Raw genomic sequence first — 16,405 nt, 5'->3', positions numbered from 1 at the left:
TGTGCAGGTTTTATTTTGCATAGAGAGATGTGTGGTGGAAGTGTGGTTTGGTCGGAGATAGAGCACGAATGAACGGCCATGTGCTCATGTACCCCCTGTCTATTAGGTCAGAAAAGTAATATTTAAACAGTAAATAAGACATTTTTGGCGAATGCAATGTAGTCTATATGTTTTGTGGGAGTGTGCAGGTTTTATTTTGCATAGAGAGATGTGTGGTGGAAGTGTGGTTTGGTCGGAGATAGAGCACGAATGAACGGCCATGTGCTCATGTACCCCCTGTCTATTAGGGTAGCAGGATAAACGTTATAGCCACCATGCATGTTCTAATCTATGTAACATCCAAAGTGACAAAGAAAAAAATGAGAAAGAAATATAGTTGATTAAAACCACTATAGTTTTCGTAATATGAAACTAGGATATGACAAGTGAATCAAATTTAATTACTGTACACTATACAGGCTAAAATTAACATATGTTTTCACCCAGATTTACGCTTTCACTGAAAGCAGAGTAAAATTAGACCCGCCTGAAGTGAGGGGTACTGTACTGTACTGTAGCCTACTGTACTGTACTGAAAACGCTATTCGTGCATGGACAGACAGACCCAGGGACAGACACCACTCAAAAATGTTAGAGATAAAGATAAAATGTTTAGAAACTCCACTAGATGGAGCTAAGGTCACACCTAATCCTGTGAATGATTTACCTCATTATTAAGCCTTCTATACCATTCAATTTGAAATTGTTGAAACGATTATACTAGAACTACTAGTATGCCATAACATATTTCGATACTGTATTTAATTTTTGTCTGCAGGCAACATATATTAATCAGACCAAATGGTAGCACAATGCAGGGTAGGCTACTTGAAATGGCTTTATCTGTGCTGCTCATCTACAGCATGGAGCTGGAGGGAGCATACATAGGCATAGTCCTGAAACTATGCCACTACTGTACATTGCATACAGTAGTTTTACTAATGACACCGACTCCAGGATCAGGTTACCACTCCCCTGTGTGTTACCAACAAAGCCGAGAAGCCACTTTTGAAAACATTTTGGTCCACTATGACAGCTTGGGATCAACAGGGCAGGTGTTAGATGAATAGGCCTATAGTGGCATCATCACTACAAGAAGATGGATGATAATAAAGATAAGTAGACTCTATTATTTTCCCAGCCCTTTTTGTTGTTAATTATTTCAATACATTACGTCCTCAATTAATCATGGACTTCAATAGTCAATAAAGGTCAGATCAGATCCTAGTTGGTCGGCTATTGCCTAGCCTACTGACCAGATCGACCTTTCTTAAAGTTCAATAAGTTGAGGTGATTAAAGGGCTCTGTCATTATTCTCTCACTCGTTAAGACCGGTTTCCGATTTCAAGTGTCTCCTTTTACACATGTGAGCTGCCACATTCATCTTCGAGTCAGTTAAGTTTTATTGCGGCCGCTAGAGGTGGATGCAGAAAAGAAAAAAAAAAAACTCCGTTCAGTGTGGGATGGACTCATTGGGCATGTAGCCCCAACACATTCTCCATAAAACCTGCGAGTCGAAGCATGTTAACAGTGCCAGTTTCTATTGATTTTTGACGCGTTTATTCAACTTTTTTTCTTCTTTTATTCACTGAAGAATTTGGAAATGTTCGACGTTATGGGCGTACCTAGGTGTTTTTTTCAAGCGGACTAAAGGTGATGCTGATCTGATGGAGTCCTTGTTCCATTAAATACAAAATGTGACAGAGGTTTGGATGTAGCCTGCTGAAGCACAGGAGCACTTCACATATGGAGAGGACCATTCGCAGAGGACAGAGGGCTTTATAACTTCACTGCACGTTAATGCCTCGTTTGTTGGCAAACAAAGGTCCTGATTCCAGTGAATGACACCAAAAAGTTATGGCCAAGTTATGGCCAATATGGGAAATATATGATTCTGTTCTGACAAAATAATTTGTATTTTTTTTCTTTGCATAACTTTGCCATGTAGATCAATACACCCGAGTCTTCGCCCTAAAGTGAGCTCTATTACAACGCCCCCCTCCCCTAAAAATGACATTTACACATTCAAGCCGTGCTGTATTTGGACTTCTCTGCAGCTTCGCGATGAGTTTTCTACACTGCGCTCACTGTGGGTTAAGTGACAACCATGTGCACTCCAGTTTTATTTACAGGAGATTGCGTAATCACGAGCGGAGGGAGATCCAGAGAGAGATCCTCTCCATTCTGGGCTTGCCGCACCGTCCCAGGCCCTTCTCTCCCGGGAAGCAGGCATCCTCAGCACCGCTCTTCATGCTCGACCTGTACAACGCCATGACCATAGAGGAGGACGAGGCTCTCCAGCAGCAGAGCACGTCAGTGAGATACAGCGGCGGCTCCAAGCAGCCTCGTAAAGGCTCCTACTACAGCCAAGCTCCGCATGGATACTCCCGTGTGGCGCAACCTTACCGCGCGGCCCCTCTCACCAGCCAAAGCCCTCCGCTCACCACGTCGCACGACACAAACTTTCTGAATGACGCCGATATGGTTATGAGTTTTGTCAATTTAGGTAAGTGAGATCAAGTTGAGTCCCATCTGATTTTTGGTGCCCTGAGCCTTAATTGTATAAATATATATATATATATATATATATATATATATATATATATATATATATATATATATATATATATATATAATTTTTAATTGTATTATATCAAAACGTTTGATAATATGCTATATACAACACATGATGATTAGCCCATTTTATGATTATTTTTTAATCATGGAATCAGCATAATCCCATGATTACAGGTGAGGTAATGATATTGTAATAGTTCTACAATTGCACATGTTTGAGAGGCCATGGTGATATAGCTCTTTAGGCCAATGTCAATGGGCCAAAAGTTTGATTATCAAATATAAAATTAAAAAGGGCAATAAAAAGGATCCACATTAGGTCCTATAGTCTATGTTCACATTTTTATCAGAGGGCGAAATAAAGAGAAGCTATTATGTTAACAGCGGACAGCCAACATTAGTGTAGCCTACAATGACGAGTTTTCAACAGGGTATACACTAGGGCTGCAATGATGTGCATTATTTGCACAGTAAAGTCCTCAGTGTTAATTTATCCATTTGTAACTACCAGTACACTTTCAGAGTTACATGGACACTGATGAGTTTGCCGTGTATTGGCCTATATGGGGCATCATGAGATTTTGTATGTGGTATATGTTTACTATAGCAATCATGATGGTCATGAAATGTGATGTTTTAGGCCCACAGTAAGGTCTAACACATTTTGACCCCCTACTATTTTCCAGCCACTTGTTATAAAATACTGCTGAATTGTAGAATGATTGTTTCTTCATGCAGTAGCTATGACCCCTGACCCAGCTGCTCATAGCAACTTATCAGATGACTGTCTGACCTTGGGAAAATTGGTCTTAATTATTTCCTGTTGTTAAAAGAGGAACGATATTGGACGATGCCTGTGTTTTCTCTCTTGCCGTGTTCCTGACGGCTATAGGCTTTGGCACTAAGTGTAATGTGGTATCATTTGTATTGCATTATTGCAGTTCTTGTTCTTCATGGGCAGAGAGAGAGAGTACAAAAATGGAAACGCATGCAATTTAATTTAACATCATGTACCTCACGTGACACAAAATATAAATGTAAAACCTATACATTTTGTTTATGGGTATTAGACCTAAAGGATCTAAAAACAACTGCTGGTGCTGGCTTATATATAGCAATGCATGTAAAAGTGAATTTGTGTGGAGGTGCTTGGAGGTATAATCCCTCACCTTGGCCCGGGCCCATGTGTTTCCACTTAGCGCTATATACCAGGGCATGTACACTGTCAGCCTTGAAAGCTCTGCTCTCATTTTGGGGACTGTCAGTGAAGTGTTCAATGGAGCTCTGTCTTTATTACAGTACAGGCAAATATTACTACTGACCTCAACTGTTTTATAAACTTCTCCATGACACGGTGTTCACAGAAACTCACTTCTGTACCTTGAAGCAGTCAGTAGGCTACAATCAACCAAGAGAGGTTTCCATATGAATGTTTTCCATATTAATGTGAACTGGGCAACCCATTGAAAAACCAGGCGTGATCACAGCATGCAGAGTAATAATTTATAAACAATTTATCCTTAGTGTTAAAAGTACTGTAAGTGTTATCTGGTTAAAACAAAAAGCATGTTGTTAAAAAGTTAGAGCTCTATATATTCGATATACTAATCATTGCTGTAGACTCAGTGTTTGTTCAATAATAGGGTTCTCCTTGACACTCCAGCTCTTTAATAAACAGAAAATACATTTCCAGGTGGGGGGGGGGGGGTCACTACTAATTGCATTCAATCCAGGAAAGAACCCATTTATAAGCTTCAATGTTATAGTGTTCTGATTTACTTGTTTCATGATCACTTCCTGTATGAGTTCTCTCCTGATTGGGTTAAAATTGGTATCCCAAACTGAAAGTGTATTTTTTTTTCTTCATTACTGAACAAAGGCTCTACAGTTTACAGCAGTGATTACTAGAATATAGAGCTATTTAACACTTATTTTAACAAAAATAAAATAAAATAATACATTTATATATTATACCAGTAAGACGCGCAAACGCGGGAAGCGAACGCAGCTCGTAACATATTTAAGTTAAGTTATTTTTAACTCAGCCATAACCATATAAGGAGTCCCCAAAGCAGCTCCATATATGGGCACAAGTTGGACCACGCCATCACACTCATGTCACCATGACTCAGCCATAATCATATAAGGAGTCCCCAAAGCAGCTCCATATATGGGCACAAAAGTGTGACACACGGACAGACAGACAGACAGACAGACAGACAGACATGATCTGCTAGGTCTCATAGTAAGTGCTCACTGCATTTGCAATAATTGCGAACGCAGTGATTGCGAACGCAATGAGCACTTACTATGAGACCTAGCAGATCATGTCTGTGTGTCTGTCTGTCTGTCCGTGTGTCTGTCCCGCTATCCAAATATGGAGTGTGTTGCATCAGCAATCACTCAACTCCATATATGGGCACAAAAGGGGCCAGGTCCACTCAGCTCCATATATGGGCACAAAAGGGGCACCATATTAGGAGTCCCCAAAGCAGCTATACGTCCAAAACCCAAATATGTACGAGCTGCGTTCGCTTCCCGCGTTTGCGCGTCTTACTCGTATATATATATATATAGATATATAGATATCTATCACGTACACCATTTCATTTATCCATCTGTAATCCAGAGTGTACGAATGTGAACAAAGGTTACATGTGTACACTCTGAATTAAATTAAGAATGGAGGATTTTACTGTGCAATTCCAACCAAATCTGCAACTCGTCAAGTACGAAGGCAGCTGAATGAGTGAAGTCTCAAGGCTAATGTTTAAAGTTGTACCTCTGCTTCAGATTACTGACCATGGCTAATATAATGGAGCGCGCTCAATGACCTCTGACTTGCATGTGTTAAGTAACCACAGACTTTCACTCTTGATAAACTATCAGCAAAATGCATCGTATGATATCAGTAGACGTGTCAGAAAGTCAACTCATCTCAACCCCCATGCTTTTGTGATACTGAATGATAATGTAAGACAACGTTTAACTTTTGTGTAAGGAAACTTATGGGAGAAAACCCTTCTTTTTTGTTCTACGTTGGAAAATATTTGAAAAGTTTATAAATGTTAGTAAATGAATGGGTTATTGGACATCATTGCTGCTTTGTATAAAACCTACAGGAGGTCAATATAGGTCCAGAAATTGGGTCAGAGTCGTCACTCAAAATGACGTTGAAGAACCCTGTCTGGTCTTCTCTCTCACTTGAGGAGCAGACCAAAGTGTTTTTAATTGAAATCAGCCTGTTTTTCTAAACTGACAGCCCATTCATCATGGCTACAGAATGCAGTGAGGCACACAGTGGAGGGTCTGTCTGGAAGTGGCTACCTGTATTCAGTTCAATGATTTAATAGACTGGAAAGTGCTTTTGTTGGGAGTCAGAATGTTTAGATTGGACCTGGAATGTAAAAGAAGATGTGATAAATTATCCTTTCTCAACACTGGCACACCTTTTCTGGTTTAAACAACAGGCACTGACACAGTTGATACACACACAGACCCACACAAACACGCATGCACGTGCACATGCTCAAACACAGCAGTGCAGGAAGTGAACGTATACGTTTGGTCGATATGCTTTTGTTGCCCATAAAATTATATTGATCACATGTTTTGACATTTTTCAGTGGAGAAAGACAAGGACTTTTCTCACCACCGAAGACACTACAAGGAATTCCGCTTTGATCTGACTCAGATCCCAGATGGAGAGGCTGTGACTGCAGCCGAGTTTCGTATCTATAAGGACCGCAGTCACGTGCGCTATGACAATATTACGCTGAAGGTTACCATATACCAAGTCATCAAGGAATATCAACACAAGTAAGACGCACTACTCTATTGAGCAGAATTAAATGTCAACTCTTAAGCTCAAACATATACTATATGACTGCATTGTCAATTCTATCCAACAGACATGCTGATACAAATTCTATTAATCGGTCACAGTTGGAGGATTCTAAAGCAGGCTGAAATGTCTTATTGGGATATGTTATAGAAATCATGGTTTGAAGATCAGCACCTTTTCAGTCACACACAAAGGGAGGCTTTGAAAGTGGACTTCTAAAAACATCATGGCTCTGCGAAACACTTAACACAGTCACTCAGGCAGAACATAAAGGAATATCCCCTTTACACTTGCAAATCGTTGGATATGCTCAAATCTCTGTGGTATTATTATTTATTTTATAAATGATTTAATTAAAACATTACTAGGTAAAAAATAAAAATAAAAGCATAATCATTTAGCAGCTATTGTCTTGCTCTGTAAACTGACCAACTCTGTTCTGCCTCATTCGCACCATGCCCTCCTTACAAATATAGTTCTCGGATAAAGAGAACTCCATTAGCAAGTTGACCACTTATGAAGTTTTCCAAGGTCCATCAGCTATCACTCTTCATGTGCTGCCTGCCAGGCTGGCTGTGTCCCAGAAGACGCCATGAGGGCCCATTAGGGGCCTCCCAGGGCGCTCTGAGGGCAAACTCTTATGTCCACCACCTGCCTCTGTTAACAATATTCCGGAAGTTTGAGCCATGACATAGTTGAATACACTGGGGGCTACTTAAAACAGGGCCCACATTTGCTTGCCAAATATGTGTGTGGGTGATTGAAGGGGAGATATGGTCCTCCTGGGCTTTGAAGAGCTCCTAGTCAATGAACTCTCCCATCTTAAAGAGAACACCGTTCAAATAGAAGAATTTACACATTATTCTTAGGGCATATGATAGCCCAGTCAATGTTTATGAACATTTAAAGCCCAAACTGTCATTTATGTTCAAATAGTGACCATTGTTCAATTAACTTATACTATCTTATCTTTTTTAAATTATATGTTCTACCTGTATGTCATACATGTCAACATCACAGATTAAAGAATACATTTTGATATCTTGTTTGTCACTTAGTCATCATTTATGAAGGTGACTTATTTAATTTGGAAGCAGGTTAACTAACAAATTAGTTTAGGGGTTATTACACACAGATCAACTATATTGCTTTAGCCATCAGTGCCTTGAGTGAACAATGTTACTGATGAACATCTCTTTAAAACCTGTATCTAAGGTATTTATCAATAAGACAGTGTTATCCTGACACAGTACATATTGTTTTGGTGATTCCAGAGGACATTTCCTCCTCCTCTCAACTTCAGTGATATAATCTGCTTGTTCCCCCACCACGACTGTCTCTAGCTATCTAGAAATACTGTAATCTAGCCCCTCCTATATACAGGTTTAATGTTTGTTTTTCCTTAAACAAACGGCATTAACAATGAACAGAGTTTAATGTTTGTTTTGTCCTCGATGTTGTAAGATGATAAGAGCGCCCCTCACTTCACACGGGTGTGAAGTCTATCTACAAAAGAAAAAAGGGTTCATGATTATTGATTACCTTCGCTCTCCATTAGTTATGAACCCAGGCCCGGACATGACAAAAACAAAACGCATCATAGGCAATAGAGCAGACAAAATTAATACGATCACATCATCATTCATGCATAAATACTTCAATACATACTATTCTATATGTTTCTTTTACTATGTTGAATGCATGAACCTTGTGTGCTGTGTTCCAGCCTGTAAAGCGTTGCTCTGTACTGTACAGTATAGGCCTATGCACTGTATAATCTTCCAATATATTTACAGTAGTTGCACCAAATCTCTTGGCCGAAAATAGCCCATCTTCAGCCGGGTCACAGTGTGTCAAAACATTAGGTGTGAGGTTGTAATTTCCCAGAAAGTGAGGTTGTAGATCCGCTATTCTCACTGAATGTTTGCGTCAGAATAGGGACGCTATAGACAAGTGTTCATGAGGGTAAATGAGGCGCACAAAAATATTCTAGACTAGAATGTCAACTGTGGCTTGTTTGCACAGAGGCATGGTGTTGGCAGAGTAATATAGTAAGAGAGTGGCGACAATAGCGTTGACTCCCATTGTAACATTGGAATTGCTCATTCTATCTCAATGGGATAGTTCCAGCCATAGGAGCAATGTTTGGAACTATAGCCCATAGGCACCACTTTGCGACGAGATCAAAGCATGTCGCTACTCTCCTACTCTACACTCTGGGTGTTGGTCCTCTACAGCAAAGGTTCTCAACCTGTGGGCCCCCACATGATTTTAGGTGGTCCCCAAATGACAGTGAAGTGACAATTAAGGACGTGTAAGACCTTTTTAATACGAAAAAAATTAAATGCCACTAGAGCATCAAAAGTAATCAACAAACTATTCTACAAAACTGACCAAACATTGGCCAAATTGTCAATTAATATAAGAAAGAGGCAAAACATTTGAAAATAGCTGATCTGCTGATCCACGTGGATTTTCTTCTGTCTGACTAATCAAAATGTATAATGCCTCAACTCATACATTACAAGTGCTAGTCAGGGTAAGGTGTCCCCAGTTCAAATATGAATATTTTGGGGATCCCCAGTTCAAATATTATTATTTTTGGGGGGTGACGCCCTGAAAAGGTTGTAAACCTACAGTAGGTGGCATTAACTGATATCTAAATCTAGGTACTGTAATTTGAGGTGTGTGGCTGTGCACAGTAAATCTGTTGGACTGACTGTCTCACTATAGTCAAAATTAGTCACCTCAAACACAATCCCCTTTCTTAGTCCACTTCCTTGCGGGTGCTTCTGTATTTATTCCTACTAACAACACCACTACATGTTCAAGGCAGTGGTGCCTTAAAAGAGATTACCTCACACATACTGTGAAGCATTTAGAGTTAAGCCATTCCGACATGTATGATGTATTCTGCCAGCCCAGCCTGTGCATCATGTGCCAGAACAAACAGGATAACGCCATTGATAAGACCCTGCTTAATCACATATTTCGGGCAAATCTTCAAATAATTCCCAAATAGTACAATCATTTTTTTTTAAAGATTTTCAGAAATAGCGGAAAAGGCCGATCCACAAGCTCAAAACAAAACACAAGCATAACAAAGTGTATAGAGCTTACTGCACGTGGTTAAAGATTGAAGACATTGTTGAATACAGATGCAACAATCCCAACATGATTACAACATCTCTCTTGCTCTCACTGCTGCTGCTTCGGTTATCTTTAACACATTAAAAATAGCAGATGTACAAGCTCCCAGCGCGGCACTTTGGCTTCACTGACAGAGACATGCAGTAATAGTCAGGTTAAGAGCTAGACGTGCACTTCTATGACAACGGTGAGCTCCAATAGAGCTACGTTTGAAGAGTAGCTGTAAAATGGTATTTTACCGTTTATTGTAACTAATTTCAATGTCATTTCAATATCAATATATAAATGTGTTCTTGTACACAGGGCAAACTTGCGCATGTACATCGGTTCAGTGCATATATAGAGTGGCACACTGTGCAAATAAAGGTTTAAATAAATAATGTTCATACAGTATGTTCTTCACAATTCAACACCCTATTCTGTAGCCTTCCCTCAGAGGAGCATTAATATAGCGGGTGTTAAACTACTCAACACCTCAGCTACTTACATGATTTCAAATGCATGTTAAAGAAAACATAACTTTGTCCCGTCCTATGTAAATACTTGCCTACATAGCGCGCAGAAATAGGATCTAACGTTAGTTTTATCTTGTGTCGGCTGTTGTGAAAACAGACTGTAATCAATCTAACCAAAACGTCTTTAGTCATAGGGAGGAATATGGGAATGTTGGAATGTTAGTTTCAAAATAAAAGACTCATGGGACAGAAAATAGGAGTGAAACAATCTTCTCATTTTGTCAAAGCATGTCTTGGGATTAGATTATAGGGTAAGGGGCTGAAGCATCCATCAATGATCAGTCAAATGATTCTTTGTTTACATTTTCCATTATGGCATGGTCAGGGCCTCTGGAATTTCTGCCTGGTCCAAGTCTACAAGACCCAAACGAAGCACATGTTCTCTCTCTCTTTGTACCCTTTGAAAGTTCTTGTTCGAAATTAAGACCTTTTTTATTTGTTCCAGAGTCAAACTCCACATATCAATTTAATTGGCATTGCATGTAAGAGACAATCAAATTCATCTTGTTGTCTGTCATCCTACAGTAGCATTCTTGATCATCCTTATGTCAAGCCTGTATGGTTGAAAATATGTAAAGCGTTTACTTAATTTTAATCAATGAAGTTACTTTGTATTTCACCAACAGAGATGCAGAGACTTTCCTGCTTGATTCCAAAAAGGTTCGTGCAGCTGATGGTGGTTGGTTGGCTTTTGATATCACAGCCACAAGTAACCACTGGGTAATGAACCCACAGCAGAACATGGGCCTGCAGCTCTGTGTGGAGACTCTAGATGGCAAGTTATGCCTGCCTTTTTTCACTCTGACAATTTTAACATCATTAAGTATAACCATACCATGAGCTTTTTATAATCTTTGAGTCTAGAAATAGTTGGTAAATTAATCCATGGGGAGTTCCCTAATAAAACATTAGCCCCTCAATGTAGAAATGTTTCATTATGTGCCGTTTTGGGGTTTTTTGTCACACTGAGACATCTATTCATTCCTAATGTATAAGCAAACTCTGAGATTGGTACTTGGTACTGGTCATTTACTATGAGGATTACACAAAGGCATGTCTTTCATCAACTTAAAAAGATGCTGAAAATCTGATATATCAAGGGAATCAAACTAACCACATATGAATCAAGATTACGGTTTGTGATGTTTTGTAAAATAAAGTGTAAATTAATCATACCTTAATAATAGCTAGACAAAATGTATTAATCAGTCATATTTACCCTTGCTTTTTAAAGGCCGGAGTATCAATATGAAGTCTGCTGGGATAGTTGGACGAAATGGACCCCAGTCCAAACAGCCGTTCCTAGTTGCATTCTTCAAGGCCAGTGAGGTGCTGCTTCGCTCCGTCAGAGCTGCTGGCGGGAAAAAAAAGAATCGCAACAAATCCGGTGGTCAACAGGAATCACCTCGTGCACCCAAAGGTGGAGGTGGGTAATTATTCTTCTGCAGTGCAAAGTCATGGCAAGCTTACGTTCACGTGTGCTTCTTTTTTGCATTCAGACTTTTCAGGCCTCTTTCAAGATATATTCTTGTCAAATTATCTTTACAATTCAGTCTTTCATTTTTTAAAGATCATAACACAAGTGAACAGAAGCAAGCCTGCAAGAAGCATGAACTTTATGTCAGCTTTCGAGATTTGGGTTGGCAGGTAAGAAACACTGTACTTCCTTTAAACCCTATGGAATCCACTTCCTAATGTCTGGGACTGGTATAGTTGGCGCAATGTGGTCTGAATGTAGTTACTGTTACAATAATAATGGTAAAATTATCTTGAAGGACTGTAAGCTGCCAAAACAACTCCCCTGTGTATACGTATAGTTGTGCTATACCTTAATTATTGATACCTTGGGGTCTGGGAATCATCATACAGCTGGAATTTGTGGGCTGTGACATTCCTGAGATTAGATTAAGCTGTGTGGTTTTGGGGGGAAAAGGTTGAAAATAACAAATGGAATGGGAGAGGGGTCACTTTCAAGAACACCATTTTCTCCTGGGTTTATCAGACAGGCATGTATCCAACATGAGCTGGATAGTGAAACAACAATGCCAAAGACATACAGAACACATTGAACTGATTTAGGTGCCTCGTAAACTGCCAATGCCAAAGTGACCAATGCCTAGTAGTACAGACAATGTACCCAATAGTAATGACAGAAAGGTGATAAAAGTTTACAGATAAGATGAAAAAATAAATACCTTTTACATTGCATCGACCAATTTTAATGTTATCATCTTATATTTCTCTTTATACATTTTCACTTAATGACTATTACTGACTGTATTATAAACAGGTGACAAATGCATTTGAACATGCAGTTCTAACATTGATCACATTACAATGATCATATCATCCTAGTCCAGACTGTCTATACAAGAAAAAACTGAAACCCTATATAATTGTCTTTCATCTGGCTTGTTTTTGAAGGACTGGATTATTGCACCTGAGGGCTATGCAGCTTTTTACTGTGATGGGGAATGCTCTTTTCCACTCAATGCACATATGAATGCAACAAATCATGCAATCGTGCAAACCCTGGTACGTATTCATCAACCACAATATTCGATCTGCTTTTATCTTACAGCATTATTGTGTTGCAAGATTAATGATGCTACATGCTACACGATCATCTTAACTATATGACAAGTTCACAATGTGTCGTGTCACGAGTTGTGCAGCGTGTATAGACGAATCTGTGGAGCGGGGCCCCATAGGCTAGGTGTAGGCAATCAATGCTGAGGTGTAGCTGCGCTTAAGGTGACACCTCAGTTATGGCTGCGCCCAGGGCACTCCTGGTGGATTCATCTATATTGACTGTTTTCCGTACATGACTGAGTCATTCATACTATGGAGTATAAATTAAAGCAGGGGTTCTCAAAGTGGGGTCTCCTTGAGGGGGTTCCAGGTAAATTTGAGAACCACTGAATTAAAGTAACACTTCACCTACTTAACTGGTCCTCACTAATATACGAAGGCTTATTACTGCCATCTCGGTGAAGAGAAAAAGAGAAATTTGCCCCGCCCCCACCGGCATTCTTTTTTTTTCACCGAGAAGGCAATAATACTTTATTATTACTTTATTATAAGATGGCACCATTTCAATCTACTCATTCTGCGTCTCAGAGGTGGGCTATGGACAAACAATGACATCATTGGTGGAGATTCTAAGCGAAATTACAGCCTCTCTCTTCCTGGAAAGCTTGCATATTGTTTTAAAGTTGAAAATCTTGTTTGAAATGACTTTTTTTTAAGTTAGTTACCGGTATCTCATTCTGTTTTTATTCATAGGTTCATCTAATGTTTCCTGATAATGTGCCAAAGCCCTGCTGTGCCCCAACCAAGTTGAATGCAATATCTGTACTTTACTTTGATGATAGCTCAAATGTTATCCTTAAGAAATATAGAAACATGGTAGTTAGGTCGTGTGGCTGCCATTAGTAGCCATGCTGGCCTGTATTTATAATAATAAATATTGCTGGAAAACATACAGTAGCTACCACAGGTGTGATGTACAGTATTATGTATATATATAAGTTTTATTATCTAATTTATTTTCCACTCTTTATAAAAAAGAATAACACTGAATATTGTGATATTTAAACAACCTGATACAAAATTGTTGATTTCATATCACTTAACCTTTGTGTCCACTGGCATATATTCTCTAATTTACAACTATATTTCAATTTGTACGGCAGTAAATCATCATTCATTTGGCATGAAGCCGCTCAAACTTCATGAAAGTCAAATGAAAGCTATGATTTTACGAACTAAGCTCGTGTCATACTTCGCCTTACATCAGCATTGTGTGTAGAAAATATCCGATCTACAAGCTCATTACACGGTGCATACACAACGCATTGAGCTTGTACATCCGCTTTTAGGCGCCATTGTACGACGGAGCATAAATTATGCATTAAACCTATGCTCTTTAGGGATTTATGAAAGTATGAACTTTGCAGCAAACACAGTTTACAAATATGCACATCCATTTTACATATAGTTACATAAACTGAGATTAAGTACAGCAGATGCAGCAGAATTGGGGACAATTGTCATATCTTTCACATACTGTAGGTAATACTAGCCTATACATTTCATCTGTTTGCAACAGCATTTTGTTTATGAAGCAGGATTTTTTTTGTGCCATTCTTCTTCTATAACAACACAAAGAGGAGAGGACATGGAATACCAAAGCCTTTTCTCACAATTAGAATGATCAATATCCCTTTGTGCTAATTTCAGGGATTAGATGTGTGTCTGGATTGGAAAAAAGGCCTGGTCATTCTGTTTGTGTTCACATGGTATTTCTTGACCTCTTCAGGTCCATGTTTGAACTGGCTTTTGTTTTTGAACAAAATGAGGAAGGGTCTTCTGCACACTAGTTGTTAGTTTACTAAATCCCTATCCAAAAGGCTTTCAAATTATTCCCAATAATTTAATCCATATAATGACCAAAATAGGGAAAGCTCGACATTATTAGGGTGAATTTCTATATGTATTTGTATGGCTTAAGCGTCTGTTAAGAAATGTTACAGTAAAATTACCATGCTTTTCTTTTATTAAGATATTAAGGATTTCTCCCCCTTTCCTGTACAATTTGTCAGACCAGAGTCAAAGGTCATTCACTTTTAAACCTTCTGCATCACTAGTTATCATCTATCTATTTTTGGAGAATACTGTTTTTGTATAGGGTTTACATAACTGCAAACATGACATAACATGACACACTCATTCATAAACAATCAATATTCACAAAAGCTTAATTATCTATGTCCAAAATGGCAATGCATTTTTGTATCAAAACTCACTTTCTAAATGTAAGATGCAAACTTTATTAATTATTTGGTAAAGCCGTTCCAAACATTATCTAACTCTGTGTTGTATGACCTAAGGGTGCAGTCACACCTAACTGGAATTTCCAGGGCGGATTCTGCCAATGCTTTTAATGGGAACCGAGCGGTTTGTTGCCATTTGCGAATTTCTGCAAAACAAAAAAAGAAGTTTCCCATTGAAAGGCATTGACAGAACGTAAGTTTGGTGTGACCACACCCTTACGATAGTTATATTCTGTTCCAAAGGTTTGTAAAAGTATATCTTAAAAGTAGAATGCTGTTGATTTCAATAAATACTAGTACTATTTTGAAAACTCTGCCTTGTGCTTGTGTTACCTTGAGTTCATGATGCAGTATATTGTACTAGGCTACAACTAGCTTTACCTACAAAATTGCAGAATTTAGTTTTTTTTGTGATCCATTTCAAGTCTTTCGATTATAAGTTGTCCATGTGTTTGCAATTCTACAGATATTTGCACAGTTGCAGGGTTACAATTTTAGATTGAGCAATACTAAATCCCGTAATTTACATAGTGTGCAATTTAAATTAGGGGTCTGTACTTTCAGCGTGGTACTGATTCAACACCAACTATGAGCCTAAATGTTGTATCACAAATAATAAACTTTGTCTAACCAGCTCAACTGTTGTCTTCACTACAAATTATGTTATGCACATTTCTTCCCAGAAAGGAGACAAAGGGAAGGGAATTCCTGATGAAAAGATACTGACTGAGATACTGAATTATGAATCTAGACAAATTGTTCGTTCAATTTGTCGCCCGCTGGTAATTCATTCCTCATCAAATAGCTATCTCTCAATATCAAACACTACAATTCAATACTGCATGCAGTTCATGTTTCAAGCCAAGTATCGACATGATGATATCACCTCCAATTTAGGTGAAGTGGATCCTCATACGTAGTTCCAAACCTATATACTGTATCTACTCAACCCCTGAGTGTTATGTTAAACTATAACAACTTAATCCTTACCTCGGCATATGATAGAGAAAATAGCTGATCTACAATCGCTCAGATTTCTTTCCCCATATTATTTAGATTTGCTATTGACATTTTGTGCCTATAATGAAATGCCCGAACTAGGGACACCATGTTGAACGTGGTTAACACACTGGATTTGAAGTGTGGATACTATAAACTAGCAAATGTTGCTGTTCCACATCTCAGTGCATGGAGCGTTTCCTGAAAAGTGTGCGTGAACGTGCCATTTCCAGAAACTTGGCTGATCTTTTTTTTTCTTTTTTTTCAATGGACATGGAAATGTAGGGATTAGGTTAAGGATTAATATTTATTTACACAACTGTGTTGACCTTCAGTGAACACAGGATACGTAGTGTTACACTTTCTCTCCTCTCACCCCCTCACTTTTATAACATCTTTTTTCTGACACGCCAGAACATTGAGTAACTGTATTTCACTTAATTAAA

General features: G+C 38.7%; 1 protein-coding gene across 1 annotated transcript; it reads left to right on the top strand.

Annotated features, from left to right (window-relative positions):
* The first annotated feature begins 1,552 nt into the window (after positions 1-1,552).
* Positions 1,553-15,554, top strand: bmp5 (bone morphogenetic protein 5). Its single transcript, XM_080781485.1, has 7 exons — positions 1,553-2,545; positions 6,243-6,435; positions 10,752-10,900; positions 11,360-11,551; positions 11,696-11,772; positions 12,550-12,660; positions 13,411-15,554. Exons 1-7 carry the CDS (start codon positions 2,050-2,052, stop codon positions 13,558-13,560), a joined length of 1,368 nt encoding a protein of 455 aa, XP_080637611.1. The 5' UTR covers positions 1,553-2,049; the 3' UTR covers positions 13,561-15,554.
* Positions 15,555-16,405: the final 851 nt, after the last annotated feature.

This window comes from Protomyctophum bolini (assembly GCF_963924005.1).
Source record: "Protomyctophum bolini genome assembly, chromosome: 14".
Classification (NCBI taxonomy): Eukaryota; Metazoa; Chordata; class Actinopteri; order Myctophiformes; family Myctophidae; genus Protomyctophum; species Protomyctophum bolini.
Note: the sequence above shows the minus strand (reverse complement) of the source record. Positions and strands in the feature narration are given on the sequence as shown.